This window comes from Papilio polytes, unplaced genomic scaffold (assembly GCF_000836215.1).
Source record: "Papilio polytes unplaced genomic scaffold, Ppol_1.0 DF824492.1, whole genome shotgun sequence".
Classification (NCBI taxonomy): domain Eukaryota; kingdom Metazoa; phylum Arthropoda; class Insecta; order Lepidoptera; family Papilionidae; genus Papilio; species Papilio polytes.
The window spans coordinates 287,316-302,189 of record NW_013524712.1 but is presented as its reverse complement, the minus strand read 5'-3'; the positions used below and the strand labels follow the sequence as shown (position 1 = coordinate 302,189).

Below are 14,874 nucleotides of genomic sequence, written 5' to 3'. Positions count from 1 at the left end.
CGCAGTGCCGCTTAACCTAAACCTCGTTCATATATTACTAGCTGTTCCCGTGCGGCCTAATCCGCGTAAAACTATAAAAGCTTTATTTTATTGTTTATATTTGTGCACTCCAGACTTTGTTATATCTGTGCCAAATTTCAATAAGATATGTTGCACCGTTGCAGAGTTATCGAGTAAACATTAAAAAAGTAAATTAACGAATCCCACGGGAACCGTAACTATTCCCGGAATAAAAAGTAGCCTATGTGTTCTTCCAGACTATCCTCTACATCTATACCAAATTACATAGGAAACCGTTCAGCAGTTTAGGCTACAAACTCCAGCAAACATCCATCTAAACTTTCGCATTTATAATGTTAGTGTTTTCTATATTTTTGTAATATATTTTCAGTCTAAAGCCATATTGACATATCATCAAAGGATCCATACAGGAGAGAAACCCTACCAATGTACAGAATGCCCCAAAAAGTTTGGTTTACAGCAGCAATTGACGGTAAGTTAATATGTTCTATGTATTATATACTCCTTTTATTTACTTTTTTTACATAAGAGACTCTTATCTTTATAGATTATAAATTTCCTTTCCAACGGTGAAATTATTTTTGAAATTGTCCCAGTAGTTTTTGAGTTATTACCTATAATATTAGTAGAGGAGGTTTACCAGTGGTAGAGCCCGCTTTAACATCTTCGCACGAATGGGCCGGCTCGCCCGGTGTAACACCACGACCACACAGAAAACAGACGTGAAGTGGGAGCAATTCCGCGTACAGTCTGATGAGTGTGGTGCCAGAGGCCTAATTTTAGTCCCTTTTCCTTTCCACCCTTTTCTTAAGAGGAAGGAATGGGTAGAAAAAGTAGATTTGACGATGGAGGAGACGCATAGGAAGGGGAAATGTCCTCTTTATGTGCGTCTTTTCCTCCGTCAATGAAGGATAGGCAACGCATCTGCAATTGCGGATGTTTATGTGCAGCGGTCGCTTTCCATTTCGGTGGATTCAGGCCGCTTGCTCGTTTGCCACCTTATATTATAAAAAAAAAAAGGTTTTGTTTTTTTTTTTTACTTTTTAGTGTATTTAGTGTAAGTGTAAGTGTATTTAAAGGTTTTCTTTATATATGTTTTATTTTTTAGATTCACATGCGTATTCACACAGGCGAATGTCCATATAAATGTCCACATTGTCCTAAAGCGTTTAAACATAAAGCTGCCCTCAACAGACATGATCGGGTAAGAATCTTATTTTTACTAATATACTTTTATTTAAGATAAATAAATGTACCCTATGTTACTCACAGATAAATTACCTTTCTTATAGTGAAAGAATTTTTAAAATCGTCCCAGTAGTTTTTGAGTTATTTCAATACGTACAAAAAACAAATCTTTCCTCTTTATAATAATTTAGTATAGATATATTATCAAGTTTCGTGTCGTCTCGTGTTGTATTGTAAAATATTTTATAAAATTATAATAAGCTTTTTTTTATAACAAAAGGTGGCAAACGAGCAAGCGGCCACCTGAATCCGCCAAAATGGTGAAGCGACAGCCCATACACATCCGCAATTGCAGATGCGCTGCTTACCCTTATACGACGGAGGAGGAGACGCACATAAAGAGGATATTTCCCCTTCATATGCATCTCCTCTTCCGTCAAAGCCACTTCCCCTTTCCAACCTCTCCTTATAAGAAAAGGGCGGTAAAGAGAAAGGGACTTAAATAAGGCCTCCGGCGCCACACTCGTCAGACTGTACACGGAATTGCTTCCACTTCACGCCTGTCTGTGTGGTCGTGGTATTGGGGGCGAGCCCCGCAGTGCTAAGATGATAAAGCGGGCACTACCACTGTTAATTGCTGCTAATTGCTCCATCTATCGTTACAAAATAAACTAAATGGTCACAAAAGAAAAATATTTAAAATCTTATTTAATGACATCTATTGGCAGATTAAATACAATTATGTTGACATGTTTTGAATATACCTCAATAGATGGCGTTTGTGTGAAAAAAGTCAAGTGAACTGTCAACTATACTTCCTGTATATTTTTTTTTCATTTGTTCGAAGATGTTAAATTATTTTTTTTTTATATTTTTTCAGGTACATACAGGAGTGAAGCCGTACATCTGCCCGCATTGCGGGAAAACATTCACTCAGTCTAATTCAATGAAACTGCACGTTAATACAGTGCATTTGAAAATGCCCGACCCTTATAGGAATCGACGGAAGAAAAACTTGTAAAATCCAATAAATATAATTTCAGTACTTTCTTGTGTTCTTTTTTTACATTTATGTCCTTGTTGCTCGCGACTTCGTCCGTGTGGAATTAAAAAAAATGTAGCCTATGTTACTGATAACGTATCTTTCTAACAGTGAAAGAATTTTTGAAATCGGTTCAGTGGTATTTGAGTTATTTCAAGATATACAAAAATCCAAATATTTACTCTTTATAATGTTAATGAAGATTACGAAGTTTTAAGCGACATGGTTACGCTTAAATTGAAAATAAAAGACGTTTGTCTGTTTCTCTTTCGATGTGAAGTGAATAAAAAGATCAAGTCTAAAATGACAGGCTTTAAAATTACTTCATGAAAGCGCCATCTTGTGTCGTAAGAAACAAGTGTTTAGTACACAAAAATTTTGTTAGATGGCGCTGATAAATATTTAACAAATAACTTTTTGATTGATTTAACAAGCCTTAAGTACACAAAAATTATGTTAGATGGCGCTGTATAATATTTAACAATACATCGTGAAAATATCCTAGGCAGGCTAAAATATTCAGATTTACGTGAAATTTCACATCATGACATTGATAACAAGGTCTTTTAAGAATTATTTAAGGTGAATTTTCCTTGAAATTTCGTGATCTACATATTCAAATCTTGTAATAAACTAACATAAACCCTTTATTTGGTAAACATTCGTTAAAATATAGATATTTTTTAGTGTATTATGATTTTATCATAATACATTCAGAAGTTTAGGCTTCAAACTTTAATAAACCATCAAAACTTTCGCTTTTATTAGTAAGATAAGATTACATAAATAATATTTTTAACCTTGAACCCAGGTCTAACTAACCAAATCATCCGAAAATCTACAAAAATTTACTAAATCTTGAGATGATCGTATTGTGAAAGGCGATGTGGTAACTCAAAGTACATGTAGGTCGCGTCGACCGTGAGTAGAGGCTAACGTGTTTACTAGTGATGTGGTAAGTTGATAATTAAAAAATATCGATACAGGAAAACATGCTATAACCATTTTAAATTGTTTAATTTAAAAATAATGATGACGCAACTGAGACAAACATAAACTTTTATTTTTAAATTTTTTATGGTTAACAGACATTTATTTGATAAAGTAAATATAACCTAATTAGAAAAGTAAAAAAAACTAGCTAAAACTAATTTTATTGGTAATCTTACTTCTTAAAGTTTAGATGGATGGATGGATATTTGTTAGAGTTTGTAACCTTAACTGCTAAAGGGATCTAGATGAAATTTGGCATAGACGTAGAGGATAGTCTGTAAGAACATATAGGCTTCTCGCTTTTGCTTTTTTTTAATCCGCGTGGATGCAGTCGCTGGCAAAAGCTAGTTGATAATAAAAGTAAGTAAAAGTCGAGTTCAAGTGTTTTTAACAAAAACACTATCGATATTGCGAATACATCACTATTATCAAGTTACGATAATTCTTCAATATTGAAAGCAACAGTTCGATTAAGTGCGTTTAACAAAAAGCTCCACTTTAAATTGTTTATTTGAGTTAATTTTATTCGATATAAACAATATCGGATTTGATTTTGGTAAGTACAAAATTAATTTCACAATTAACGGAATATCAACAACTTTTTCAGATTAAAAACTTTCAAAATAAAAAAAAAACTTTCCCGCCTATTATTATGTCACGTAATAATTGTCTATGCATAACAGATTAAATAATTTATTAGACATTAGGAACTTTTTATTCCTTTTTAAGCTTTATTTGCAATTACAAAAATAATTATAAAAAAAACTGTTTTATATTATTGTTATAATTTCATATGCAGTAATAATGGACGCGTGTATAAACGAGCCGTGCACCAGCGGGGATGAGCAGAGATCGGCGGGCGTCAGAGTTGTCGTTGTAAGTTATACAATTTTACGTTCATTAAAAAACTCTATTTATTTAATAGTTAATCGTTAGTAAAATTACACGTAAAGTTTACAAATGAAGCTTCTAATTGGCAAGGAGTTTTTGTTAGTTTTTTTTTCTTTATTATGACTATACATCATTTCATTTCCAGCTTAATCTCCCAGAGGATGAAGGCGAGGGTCTCGGATTTAGACTGACCAGGACACTTTGGGATCCATATCCTTGGGTAAGTTATGTTATAAACTCATTTTAAATCACTTCCCATTGGCGCTAGTGTGTTCTGCGTTTTAAATAGTGATGTTCTTTGATTTCCTTTCTTTAGGTTCGTGATGTAAAATCTGGCGCAAGAGCTGATTTAGCAGGCTTGAGAGCTGGTGATTGTTTGTTACAAGCTGATGGGAAGGACCTATTGGGGATGCCGGTAGGAAAATTTAAATTTCTACCATTAATACTGATTTGAATATGACGAATGACATGCCATTAAATTTATAATCATTCTCATTATACTTTGAGTCGTGTTTATGGTTTTTAAACTAACATTTAGTACGGCTTATTAATATTTGTTTCGTTACCAGGTAGGTCAAGTAGCAGGACTTATCAGAGGCGATGGAACAGGCGGCGGAGTCACTCTGCTTGTATGGAATTGCGGTGTAGATCCTAATGATGATCCTGAGGTTCGTAGAGTTCTTTATTAATGACAATACTGTACTAAACACTAAGATAATCAACTATAGTAGTACATGAACTACATTATACACATTGTATTTTTGCGAAAATGTTTCATTTGCCGGTTTTACATAAGAGTAGGATAAGGACGGTTTGGCGATGGAAAACTCACTACGTCGATGTAATTTAAGCGTAATGAATTCTTTAGTTGTTACATTACTTACTCTCACCCGCAACTCCGTTAGTGTGAAATTAAAAAACAAATTTAAGTAGCCTATGTGTTCTTCCAGACACTCTACATGTATAATAATCATCGAGAAATTCTAACAAGCATCCATCTAAACTATCGCATTTATAATATTACTAAATAAGCTTTGAACTGGTATAATTCCAGTTACTATGGAGTTGTGGCGGAGGTTCCCGCGGAGAGAAGTCCCGGCGAGCTCTGGCTGGAGTTATCAAGGCTCTGTCGTGCTGCGTGTGCGCCGCCACCGCTACTAAAGCATTGACATGCGCCCGATCACATCTCTACTGTGAAGGTAAGTAGTTATATGAGAAAAAATGTTTTTACAAGAAGTTTTAGCATAACATAGCAAGTATAGTGTACCAAATAGATTAAGGGTGCGATTTCTGCAATTAACTGCTTTCGCAGTTTGGCGAGGTTATATGTAATTTTGTTGTACTTATTAAATAAATAAAAAAGTGTTACCTATTGCTATAAACTTTCTCATTCGAAGTCATTTAGTGATGTCCCTCAGTGTACCTTAGTGACCTTTGAATGGCAAAAGTCATTGAATCATAACTTAAGTTGTACCTTACTGTTTTACAAATAGGGAACTAAAAGATTCCTTTATTTAATTACTGAGTGTGGCATTTTAACAGATATATATAAAAAAACGAGCTGTTGCCCGCGACGTCGTCCGCGTAGTATTAGAAAACATACAAACTATATAAATTACAAAAAGTTACGTATTCCTCGGGAACTGGACATTACTCGGGGATGAAGCTTATCCCATGTGTACTCCAGACTTTGTTTTATATCTGTGCCAAATTTCAATAAGATATGTTGAACCGTTGCAGAATGATCGAGTAAACATTAAAAAACTAAATTGATGAATCCCACGGGAACCGTAACTATTCCCGAGATAAAAAGTAGCCTATGTGTTTTTCCAGACTATGCTCTAAACCTGTGCCAAATTTCATAGTGATCCGTTTAGCCGTTTAGGCTACAAACGCTTACATCCATCCATCCATCCATCCATCTAATCTTTCGCATTTATAATATTAGTAAGGAGTAAGATAATATTAGTAAGATGGGCACCACTGGCCTCACAAATTCTACTGGAATTATTAACTAAAATTGATTGATAATGGCTTCAATATCGTTTGATATTTCAGTCTGTTGGACTCGATTAGAGCGTTGTGCGTTATGCAGAGAAAACCTACCTTCGAAAGATTCTCCGTATTCAAGGAATTTGGTAGCTGAACAGGTAAAATGCAACTCAAAAATTCTAAAATAAATATATCTATATTCTTAAATATATTTTCAATTTCAGGTATTCGAAGCTATCGCTACGGAATACGAACTAAAAGATACAATTCGAAGAACTTCTAAATGTACATCCGCGTATACATCTCCAGAAAGATCTCCAAATATATCACCCACTACAACTAGGAGAGGACAATATCAACTCTCAATGATGAATAAAAGCAAAAGGAACATACAAAATAACGACAAATTCCCATCAGACCCGAATATACATCGTACATTAAGCAATAAACATGCTATAACACCAAATCCAACTAAAACAGTAGATTATTTATCCGCTGGCAACATCGGAAATGTCAACTGCAATTGTCACAGATTAAATAATGACGCAAACCAAGGGAATGTGTCACAGATTCTAGTGGAAGATGCCGATAATTCCACAATAAATTGTAATAAAGCAATACAACATAAATTAGTAGCGAATTTACGACAAGCTTGTTCTATGGCGGATTTGCATACGGCTGTGTCTGGATGTTCATTGTCGAAGTCGTTAAATAATGTTAGTATAGGAAATCAATGGTAAGACATTTTTTATATAGCATTGTCGTACAGCCACATTTTGGCTGAACCTTAGTCTTAATTTTTTTTTAATTTCAGTTGCAACAATGGCGGCCATAGCAACTCGTTAGATAATTTTAAATCCAATTGCATCGCGACTTGTGGTAAGAAATAATCCAATTTTTTTGCATAATTGATTTGTACAAGATGTTCAAAATCATATTTTATTTATTTTTAGATCCACCTGTGTACGTGTTAGCGGCGCCTCAACCAATTTACCCTTTAGCTTGCGATCATGTTAAAAATTGATATACAATGTGCCATTTAGACTAGTTTGTATTAATTTAATTAAATAACAAATTTAAGTACTGTATGAATCTTTTTTAAAAATTACCTTTAGGTTAATGTGTTGTTTAAATCGATTGAAAAGTTTTTTTTATCACGAAGTAATCTTAGAATACTTGCATCTATTAGTAAAATGTATTATAAAATTGTAAAATAAAATTATTCTTATTTACTTGTTTTCTTTTCATAAACCCAAACTTTTTAAACGAAAATGAAAAGAATATCAATGTTACAGCTATTGTCTCGCATATGTAAAGTAATTAAAACTTTTACTTCATTTGAATGTTTTGGTCAGTTCTATAAAAACTTGAAATGCACTCAAATAAAAAAAAAACATATTTTTAGGCGACTGAAAATCGATTTTAAATGAACCCGCTATGAATCAATACATACCAACCTCTACAGCACTATGCTCAAAAATCCTTTCTTACTAACACGACCAAAACAAGAAAATTACGTGTTTCTCCCTTAAGAAAGTATAAATATATTTATTCCGTGTTCTTGTAGAAATTGTACTTAGAATATCTTGATATGAAGCCTTCTTATTATTTGTTGTAGTTATTTTATGTCATCCGAATAAAATGAATCGATTGTTTTGCTAATCGATTCGTTTCATTTGTATTGACGCATGACACATCACTAGGCGTTATACAACGCACGTCCTGTCCACAGATACTGTCATGGCGGTTTTACATATTGCATAGAAAAATAAGATAATTTCATATCAGATACGAAAAGGCGGATAACTTAGTAATCTGTGCTTTTATTTAAATCCTAAAATAAAAATGTTCTTTTGCTCATTCGTTAGCATACATTATATTATCTGTGAATGTGGAGATACTTTTCCAACTGAAGACGCTTTAAAAGAACATTTAGAAAACGAGCATAATCAGAAATTAGAAGTGGAGAGACATGAAGAATTCTCCTGCGCAACAGTAAGTTATTGCAGACATACTAATATTTTAACTATTTTATTTAAATAGTCTATAAAGTCATTAGTCTGTGCTAGGATTCAATTTTTTTGTGATAGCTGTGCTTATTACGCGTTTTAAAATGTAAATAAAGAATGTACAATGCATTCATAAATAAAACCAATTTACAGTAACCTAAAACGCATTATTTGTAGTTTTTTTGATAGTACATTGATACGTCTTTCGTTTTAGCAATTTTTTTTCAATTTAATTTGAAAATGTGTTTGAGGAATAGCATTGTAATACAAATTGTAAGTTAGAATGCAGAATTTGGTAGGTTATGTGAAATTTAAAAACAGAAACCTTATTTTGTAGCCAGAAATTGTTAAAAATGCTAAAGAATCTTGCATTCTTTATAACATTCATCTTTTCTATACAATTTTACTATACTTTATCTTCTAATATCCACAAAATTACAGTAATCTCTTGGAAAACATGACTTAATATAGTACTTTAGACTTGTATATTCTAACTAAAGTTTAGTTGTACCCAGCTTAATATATGTAGTACAAAAATTGCTCCAATATGTCACTAAGCCCTAGTTAGCCCTAGGCTAGTTAATTCTGTTGAAGAGCAAGTAATTTACTTACTAAACATGTCTAACTATCATTTAGTCAAGGAAATTAGCAAATCATACTAATATTATAGATGCGAAAGTTTAGATGGATGGATGTGTGTTAGAGTTTGTAGTCTAAATGGCTGAATGGATCTGGATGAAATTTTGTATAGATGTAGTAATCTGGAAGAACACATAGGTTACTTGCTTTTTTAATTACATGTGGGCGGAGTCGTGGGCAAAAGCTAGTCATATATCAACAAAATTACTTGTCTAAGGCAAACAGCATTAAGCCTTGTGTATGTAAGGATGAAGTGATTGTGTTAACATCTAAGCAAAAGTACATAGTCTGCTTACCCCTTGTATCTACAGGCTAGTTTTTTTAAAACTATTAACAGTAATCTTTGGTTTACAATATAACAGTAAATTAGGCTATATTTTTATTGTCTTATTTCACTGACATAATGAAGTATTCTCTACCCATAGACATCTAATTGCAGAAGTGTTGACATATAGTAAAGGAGGCAAATAAAGAGGATATTTTCCATTCTATGCACACCATAATCCAACAAACCCAGTTTTTCTCTCATTTCCTTACGAGTCAAGGGTTGGGAAGGGTTAACACTTAAAATATGTCTCCGGCACACTAAAAAAACAAAATTGCTTCTACTTGATGTGCTGGTGCTGTGGTGTGTATTGTTCAAAGATATGTGTGAAGTCAACCAACCCGCAGTGGGCCAGTGTGGTTGACTATTTCCTAGTCACTGTAATTTAGGGTAGGCTCCGCGCCCCTCGGTGGGGACATATAGTGAGCTGGTAATGATTATGATGATATGGTAGTACTGGCATATTGTTAAGTTATTGCATCAATTCATGTCCATGCCAGCGAGACTGGTTTACTGGCAAAATAAACCAGTCATGTAATTAATGTTCACCAGTTTGTCTCCATTGCAGTGCGACAAGGTCTTCCCAACGGAGAAGGCCTGCGTCATCCATCAGCGTGTCCACACCCTGCCGATACGAGAAAGGGAGGAGAATGACGAAGTTTTCTGGAAGCAACAAATGAGGAAGGAGAGAGATGAAGTGAGGCGGGAGAGGGAATTAGTGAAGAGAGATAGAGAAGTGAGACGGGAACGGGAGAAGCGACAGAAGACAAAAAATGTGAAGGATTATTTTAACTCGAAGAATGTTGTTTGTGAAGTTTGTGGGAAAAGATATGCGGTAAGTGTTATTTTACTAATATAAACTAGCTTTCGCCCGCGATTCTGTGCGCGTGGAATAAAAAAATAAACCCAAGTAGCCTGTTTTCTTCCAGACTATGGTGTACATGTGTCAATTGTCATTGAGATCCTTACAGTATTTTGGGCTACACACTGTAACATCCATCTAAACTTTCGCATTTATGATATGTCAATGTGAAAGTTTTAATGGATGGATGGATGTTTCACTTTGAATAGCCTAATGGGTTGCGGTCGAGGGTTCGAATCTCGCCATTCGAGTATTGTCGTGAACCATATCCTAGCACAAGCCTAGAGCTTAGTTGCAGTGGTTAAAGGAAATATTAGTAAAATAAATCTGCTAATATTACTAAAAAAAAAGGTATCTTAAATGAACAGATCTTGATGATTGTCATATATGTAGAGGATAGTCTCAAACAAATAGGTTATTTTCGTTTTTTTTTAAATTCCACACAGACGGAGTGGCGTGCGAAAGTTATACTATACTAATATGAAGATTTGTAATTTTGTATGTATTGAAATAACTCAAAAACTACTTTGCTAATTAAAAAAATACTTTCATTATGAATGTTATCAGTAAGTAATATACGCTTTATTTTTTTAATTCACGTGGACGGTGTCACAGGCTAGTAATAATATCCATATGTTAATATGCTCTTTTGATGTAAATTTCAGTCTAACGCAGCTCTCCGCTATCATCAGCGAGTACACACCGGAGAGAGGCCCTATCATTGTACGGAGTGCCCTAAAACATTCACAATGCCGTTGTTCCTACAGGTAAGGGATGTTTCTGTATGTAACAGGTAAACTCAAAAACTACCGGAGTTTTTTCAATAATTCCTTCACCATTAGAAAGCTATATTATTACTGAATGTTATAGGTTATATTAAATACTAGATTTTTCCTTATTAATGTTATAAATGCGATAGTTTAGATGGATGTTTGTTAGTTTGTCTCTCTTGAATGGATCTCGATGATTGTCACATGTAGAGGATAGGATAGAACACAGGCTACTTGCTTATTTTTTATTTATTTTACGCAGACGGAGTCATAGGCGACAGCTAGTTTCCCATAAAGATTTAATTTAAACTCCAATCTTTATAAAATATTTAAAAGGCATATATAGTAGAACCTCGATATTTAAACCTCGGTAACTTAAAAACCACTATAACTTCAAAAAATATGTTCCCTTCCCATCAGAGCCCAAAACCTACAACATATCAAGGGTCTGATAACTTAAAACCTCTATAACTTAAAATATTTTGTTTCCCTTGGACTCTAACTTATCGAAGTTCTATTATTTCATGAATATGTTTGCGTTTCTAATAACGAAAAGGATTTTAATTTTTATCCGTTTGTCTGAGTGTTTGTTCTGTGTAATCTCAACAACTGTTCGATTCATTTAGACGAAACTTTGACCGGAATATAGATAACTAGCTTTCGCCAGCGACTCTGTTCTCGTGGAATTAAAAAAAAACTAGGTATCTTCCAGACTATCCTCTACATCTATACCAAATTTCATCGAAATCCGTTCAGCAGTTTAGGCTACAAACTCTAACAAACATCCATCTAAACTTTCGCATTTATAATATTAGTAAGATGTCTTCAGAAATGTTATAGACTATATATTTTAAATCATACTAATATTATAAATGCGAAAGTTTGGACGGATGGATGTTTGTTAGAGTTTGTAGCCTAAACTGCTGAACGGATTTCGATGAAATTTGGCATAGATGTAGAGGATAGTTTGAAAGAACAGAGAGGCTAATTGGGTTTTTTTTCTCATGATTTTTTTATACACTGGTTCCTTAGAACATGTCAATTCCATAACACCTTAAACATAATACAAAATAATGAAAAACAAATTACAGTATTTGCTGTTTTTTTTCTTTATTATATGCGGACGGAATCGCAGACAACAGCTAGTATGTCTATTTTGATACATTAATTTCAGATTCACTTGCGCACACACACAGGGGAGAGACCTTACAAATGTACGAGTTGTCCAAAAGCTTTCAGCAACAAGGCAGCTCTACTTAGACATGATCGAGTAAGTACTATACTAATATAATAAAGCGTAAACAAATTGTAATCTAGGTTGTAAATCACAGTATTTTTTATGATTTTTTTATATAATAAACATCCGCAGTTGCAGCGCTGCCTACCCTACATTGACGGAGACGCACAGACATTTCCCCTTATGCGTCTCCTTAAATACACTTTTTTCTCCATCCTCTCTTAAGAAAAGGATGGAAAGGGAAAGGGACTGAAATTAGGCCTCCGGCACTCATCAGAGTGTACGGAATTGCTTCCACTTCACACCTGTCTTGTGGTCGTGGTATTGCTGAGAGCCCTGCAGTGAAGATGTTAAAGCGTACACTACCACTGTTATATTTTCGAATAATTCTTTCCTTAATAAAAAGCCCAACACTTACGACACGCTATAGGTTATACATTTTCACGCCATTAAAATTAGGGGTAAATAAAAAAACATGTTTTTTCCAAATTATTCACTCCCTAAGTTTAATGGCGTGAAAATATATAACCTATAGCGTGTCGTAAGTGTAGGGCTTTTTAATTAAGAAAGAATTATTCAAAAATATGCTGTAATTGCTGACATCTTAGGCAACAAAGAAGTGTGTGTTTACGCTTTATTACAAAAACTAGTAAATTTTAAGTAAATAAATATATTATCCATACAATGTTTTGTCTTAAGACCAATAACAGATAAAATCTTTTATAAAACGTAATATTTAAATTTCTTGTCTGTTTGTTTGTTCCCTGTAAACTCCAAAATGGATGGATGGATTTTAACAGGACTTTGACTGAAATATAGCTGATATATACGAGAATGTTTAGGATAGTTTTTTTTTAAATTAAATGCAGTAAAACCTCTATAAGTTAAAGTCTAAAAAATAAAAGTAACTCACTAGTGATATACGGATTATGCAACTAAAAAAAAATAAAACAAACTGCAAAAAAGAGTATGGACCAAGAGTCTGTAGTTGAAAATAAAAATTTAAAAAAAAATAAAGTCCAAGGGAAACACAGAATATTTTAAGTTATAAAGGTTTTAAGTTATCAAGGGTCTATGTTGTAGAGGTTTTGGGCTCCGATGGGAAGGGAACATATTATTTTTTGAAGTTATCGAGGTTCGTTACTGTATTAACATTATTAATTTTAACAGTGGTAGTGCCCGCTTTAACATCTTAGCACTGCAGGGCTCGCCCCTAATACCATGTCCACACAGACAGGCGTGAAGTGGAAGCAATTCCGTGTACAGTCTGATGAGTGTGTGCCGGAGGCCCTATTTAAGTCCCTTTCTCGTCACCACCCTTTTCTTATGAGAGGATGGGAAGGGGAAATGAATTTGACGGTGGAGGAGATGCGTAGGAAGGGGAAATATCCTCTTTATGTGCGTCTCCTCTTCCGTCGGATAAGAGTAGGCAACGCATCTGCAATTGCGAATGTCTATGGGCAGTCGCTTCGCCATTTTGGCGGATTTAGATGGCCGCTTGCTTTGCCACCTTATATTATAAAATAAAATTAAGAAATGCCAATAATTGAGGAAATGTGAATTTCAGGTACATACAGGAATAAAACCATACATGTGTCCGCATTGTAAGAAAACATTTACACAATCGAATTCGATGAAGTTACATGTGAAAACTGTACATTTGAAAATGCCAGCTCCATACAAAAGTAAGAATAGAAGGAATAAACCCAGAGGTAAATATTACTAATGAAAATGCGAAAGTTTGGATGGATGGATGTTAGAGTAGCCTAAACAACTGAACGGATCTCGATGAAATTTGGTATAGATGTAGAGAATAGTCTGGAACACATAGACTCACTTTTTTTTAAGTACACGCGGAGGGATTCGCGGACAAAAGCTAGTGTTTACAAAGTTTGATGGATGTTTGTAATCTACTGAATGGATCTTATTTATTGTGATATATAGATTTTTTTTAATTTAACGCGTAAAATCACCCGAGCAAGCTATTTTTTTAAGATATAGGAGTTTTTTTTGTAATAGGTAAACTCAAAAACTACTGCAGATTTTTTAAAAATTCTTTCACTATTAAAAAGTTATGTTATCACTGAATGATACAGAATATATGTTTTTATTGGATTTGTTTTTAAATTCGCGTAAATACGGTTTTTTTATATGCAAAAATATTCAATTCCAGATATGAAATTAATGAAACCAGAAGATTTAGATATTTACCAGCAGGAGATAAAAATAGAATTACAGCCGGAAATAAAAGCGGAAATTATCGAATATCAAGAAGGTGACGTTTTAGTTGAAAATCAAGAACAAATTGGTGCACAGTTTTATTTCCAAGATGGGGAGGTTTTTCATGAGGTTTTTCAAGATAATTTGTACCATGAAGAAATTGTGGAGAACCCAGAAGCTAATTTATATAAATTGGAGAAACCACAAGAATTGTATGAAGAAGTTTATGAAGTGGAATTGTAAATAAGTTTGGATGGATGGATGGACGTTTATAATACTTAATTCCTCATTGACGGTCGCGTAAGCTAATCTGTTGTAATAATGTGGTAACATTCGCCGATTAGGCGAAAGAACCCATAGATGTTCGTAAAAGAGATGCATATAAATTTTTCCCCTTATATGTCTACCAAAGAGATTCAAATATGTATAGAGTTGGCATAGTTGAAACATTTTTCATGCTAAATTTATAGGTTTTCAATATAATTTTTATTTAAATTATTCGCCAAAAAGGTTATTAAGTAATATTTTTTGAGATTGTTTAGTTTATTTTATAACAAAAGATGGAGCTTGTAATTTATAGTTTGTCTAAATAAGATAGATTAGTTTGACAATTTAGTAGGGATGAGTAAAGAATGAAGCTTTTCGATTTTTATTCTTATAGAAGTTGGAATTGATAGATTTATAA

General features: G+C 33.6%; 3 protein-coding genes across 4 annotated transcripts in view; all 3 read left to right on the top strand.

Moving 5' to 3' along the window:
• LOC106105218 (zinc finger protein 2-like) overlaps nt 1–2,256 on the top strand; it is a 9,654-nt gene extending 7,398 nt beyond the window's left edge. Inside the window, exons 9-11 of the mRNA XM_013285533.1 lie at nt 320–493; nt 1,130–1,225; nt 2,090–2,256. Coding sequence (XP_013140987.1) covers nt 320–493; nt 1,130–1,225; nt 2,090–2,230 — 411 coding nt within the window. The 3' untranslated portion in view covers nt 2,231–2,256. The remainder of the gene's footprint in view (nt 1–319; nt 494–1,129; nt 1,226–2,089) is intronic.
• A 1,452-nt stretch (nt 2,257–3,708) lies between these two features.
• LOC106107246 lies at nt 3,709–7,213 on the top strand. Its single transcript, XM_013288059.1, has 10 exons — nt 3,709–3,800; nt 4,044–4,120; nt 4,281–4,355; nt 4,452–4,550; nt 4,705–4,803; nt 5,190–5,334; nt 6,194–6,285; nt 6,352–6,863; nt 6,942–7,006; nt 7,081–7,213. The coding sequence occupies exons 2-10, from the start codon at nt 4,049–4,051 to the stop codon at nt 7,149–7,151; spliced, it is 1,230 nt and encodes a 409-aa protein (XP_013143513.1). The 5' UTR covers nt 3,709–3,800; nt 4,044–4,048; the 3' UTR covers nt 7,152–7,213.
• A 630-nt stretch (nt 7,214–7,843) lies between these two features.
• LOC106107327 (oocyte zinc finger protein XlCOF20-like) lies at nt 7,844–14,670 on the top strand. 2 transcript variants are annotated; one of them, XM_013288182.1, is made up of 6 exons: nt 7,844–8,122; nt 9,669–9,935; nt 10,628–10,729; nt 11,907–12,002; nt 13,537–13,681; nt 14,143–14,670. In XM_013288182.1, the coding sequence occupies exons 1-6, from the start codon at nt 7,973–7,975 to the stop codon at nt 14,430–14,432; spliced, it is 1,050 nt and encodes a 349-aa protein (XP_013143636.1). In that variant the 5' UTR covers nt 7,844–7,972; the 3' UTR covers nt 14,433–14,670. The 2 variants fall into 2 exon arrangements, with proteins under 2 accessions (XP_013143636.1, XP_013143715.1); XM_013288261.1 differs by having other exon boundaries at nt 7,998–8,122; nt 9,653–9,935.
• Nucleotides 14,671–14,874: the final 204 nt, after the last annotated feature.

Coding starts and splice junctions, on each gene's coding strand:
- LOC106107246 (XM_013288059.1), top strand. CDS start 4,049: ATGGACGCGTGTATAAACGAGCCGTGCACCAGCGGGGATGAGCAGAGA. Junction 4,551..4,704: donor AGGACCTATTGGGGATGCCG/GTAGGAAAATTT, acceptor TTTCGTTACCAG/GTAGGTCAAGTAGCAGGACT. Junction 6,286..6,351: donor GGAATTTGGTAGCTGAACAG/GTAAAATGCAAC, acceptor TTTCAATTTCAG/GTATTCGAAGCTATCGCTAC.
- LOC106107327 (XM_013288182.1), top strand. CDS start 7,973: ATGTTCTTTTGCTCATTCGTTAGCATACATTATATTATCTGTGAATGT. Junction 8,123..9,668: donor AAGAATTCTCCTGCGCAACA/GTAAGTTATTGC, acceptor TCTCCATTGCAG/TGCGACAAGGTCTTCCCAAC. Junction 12,003..13,536: donor CTCTACTTAGACATGATCGA/GTAAGTACTATA, acceptor TGTGAATTTCAG/GTACATACAGGAATAAAACC.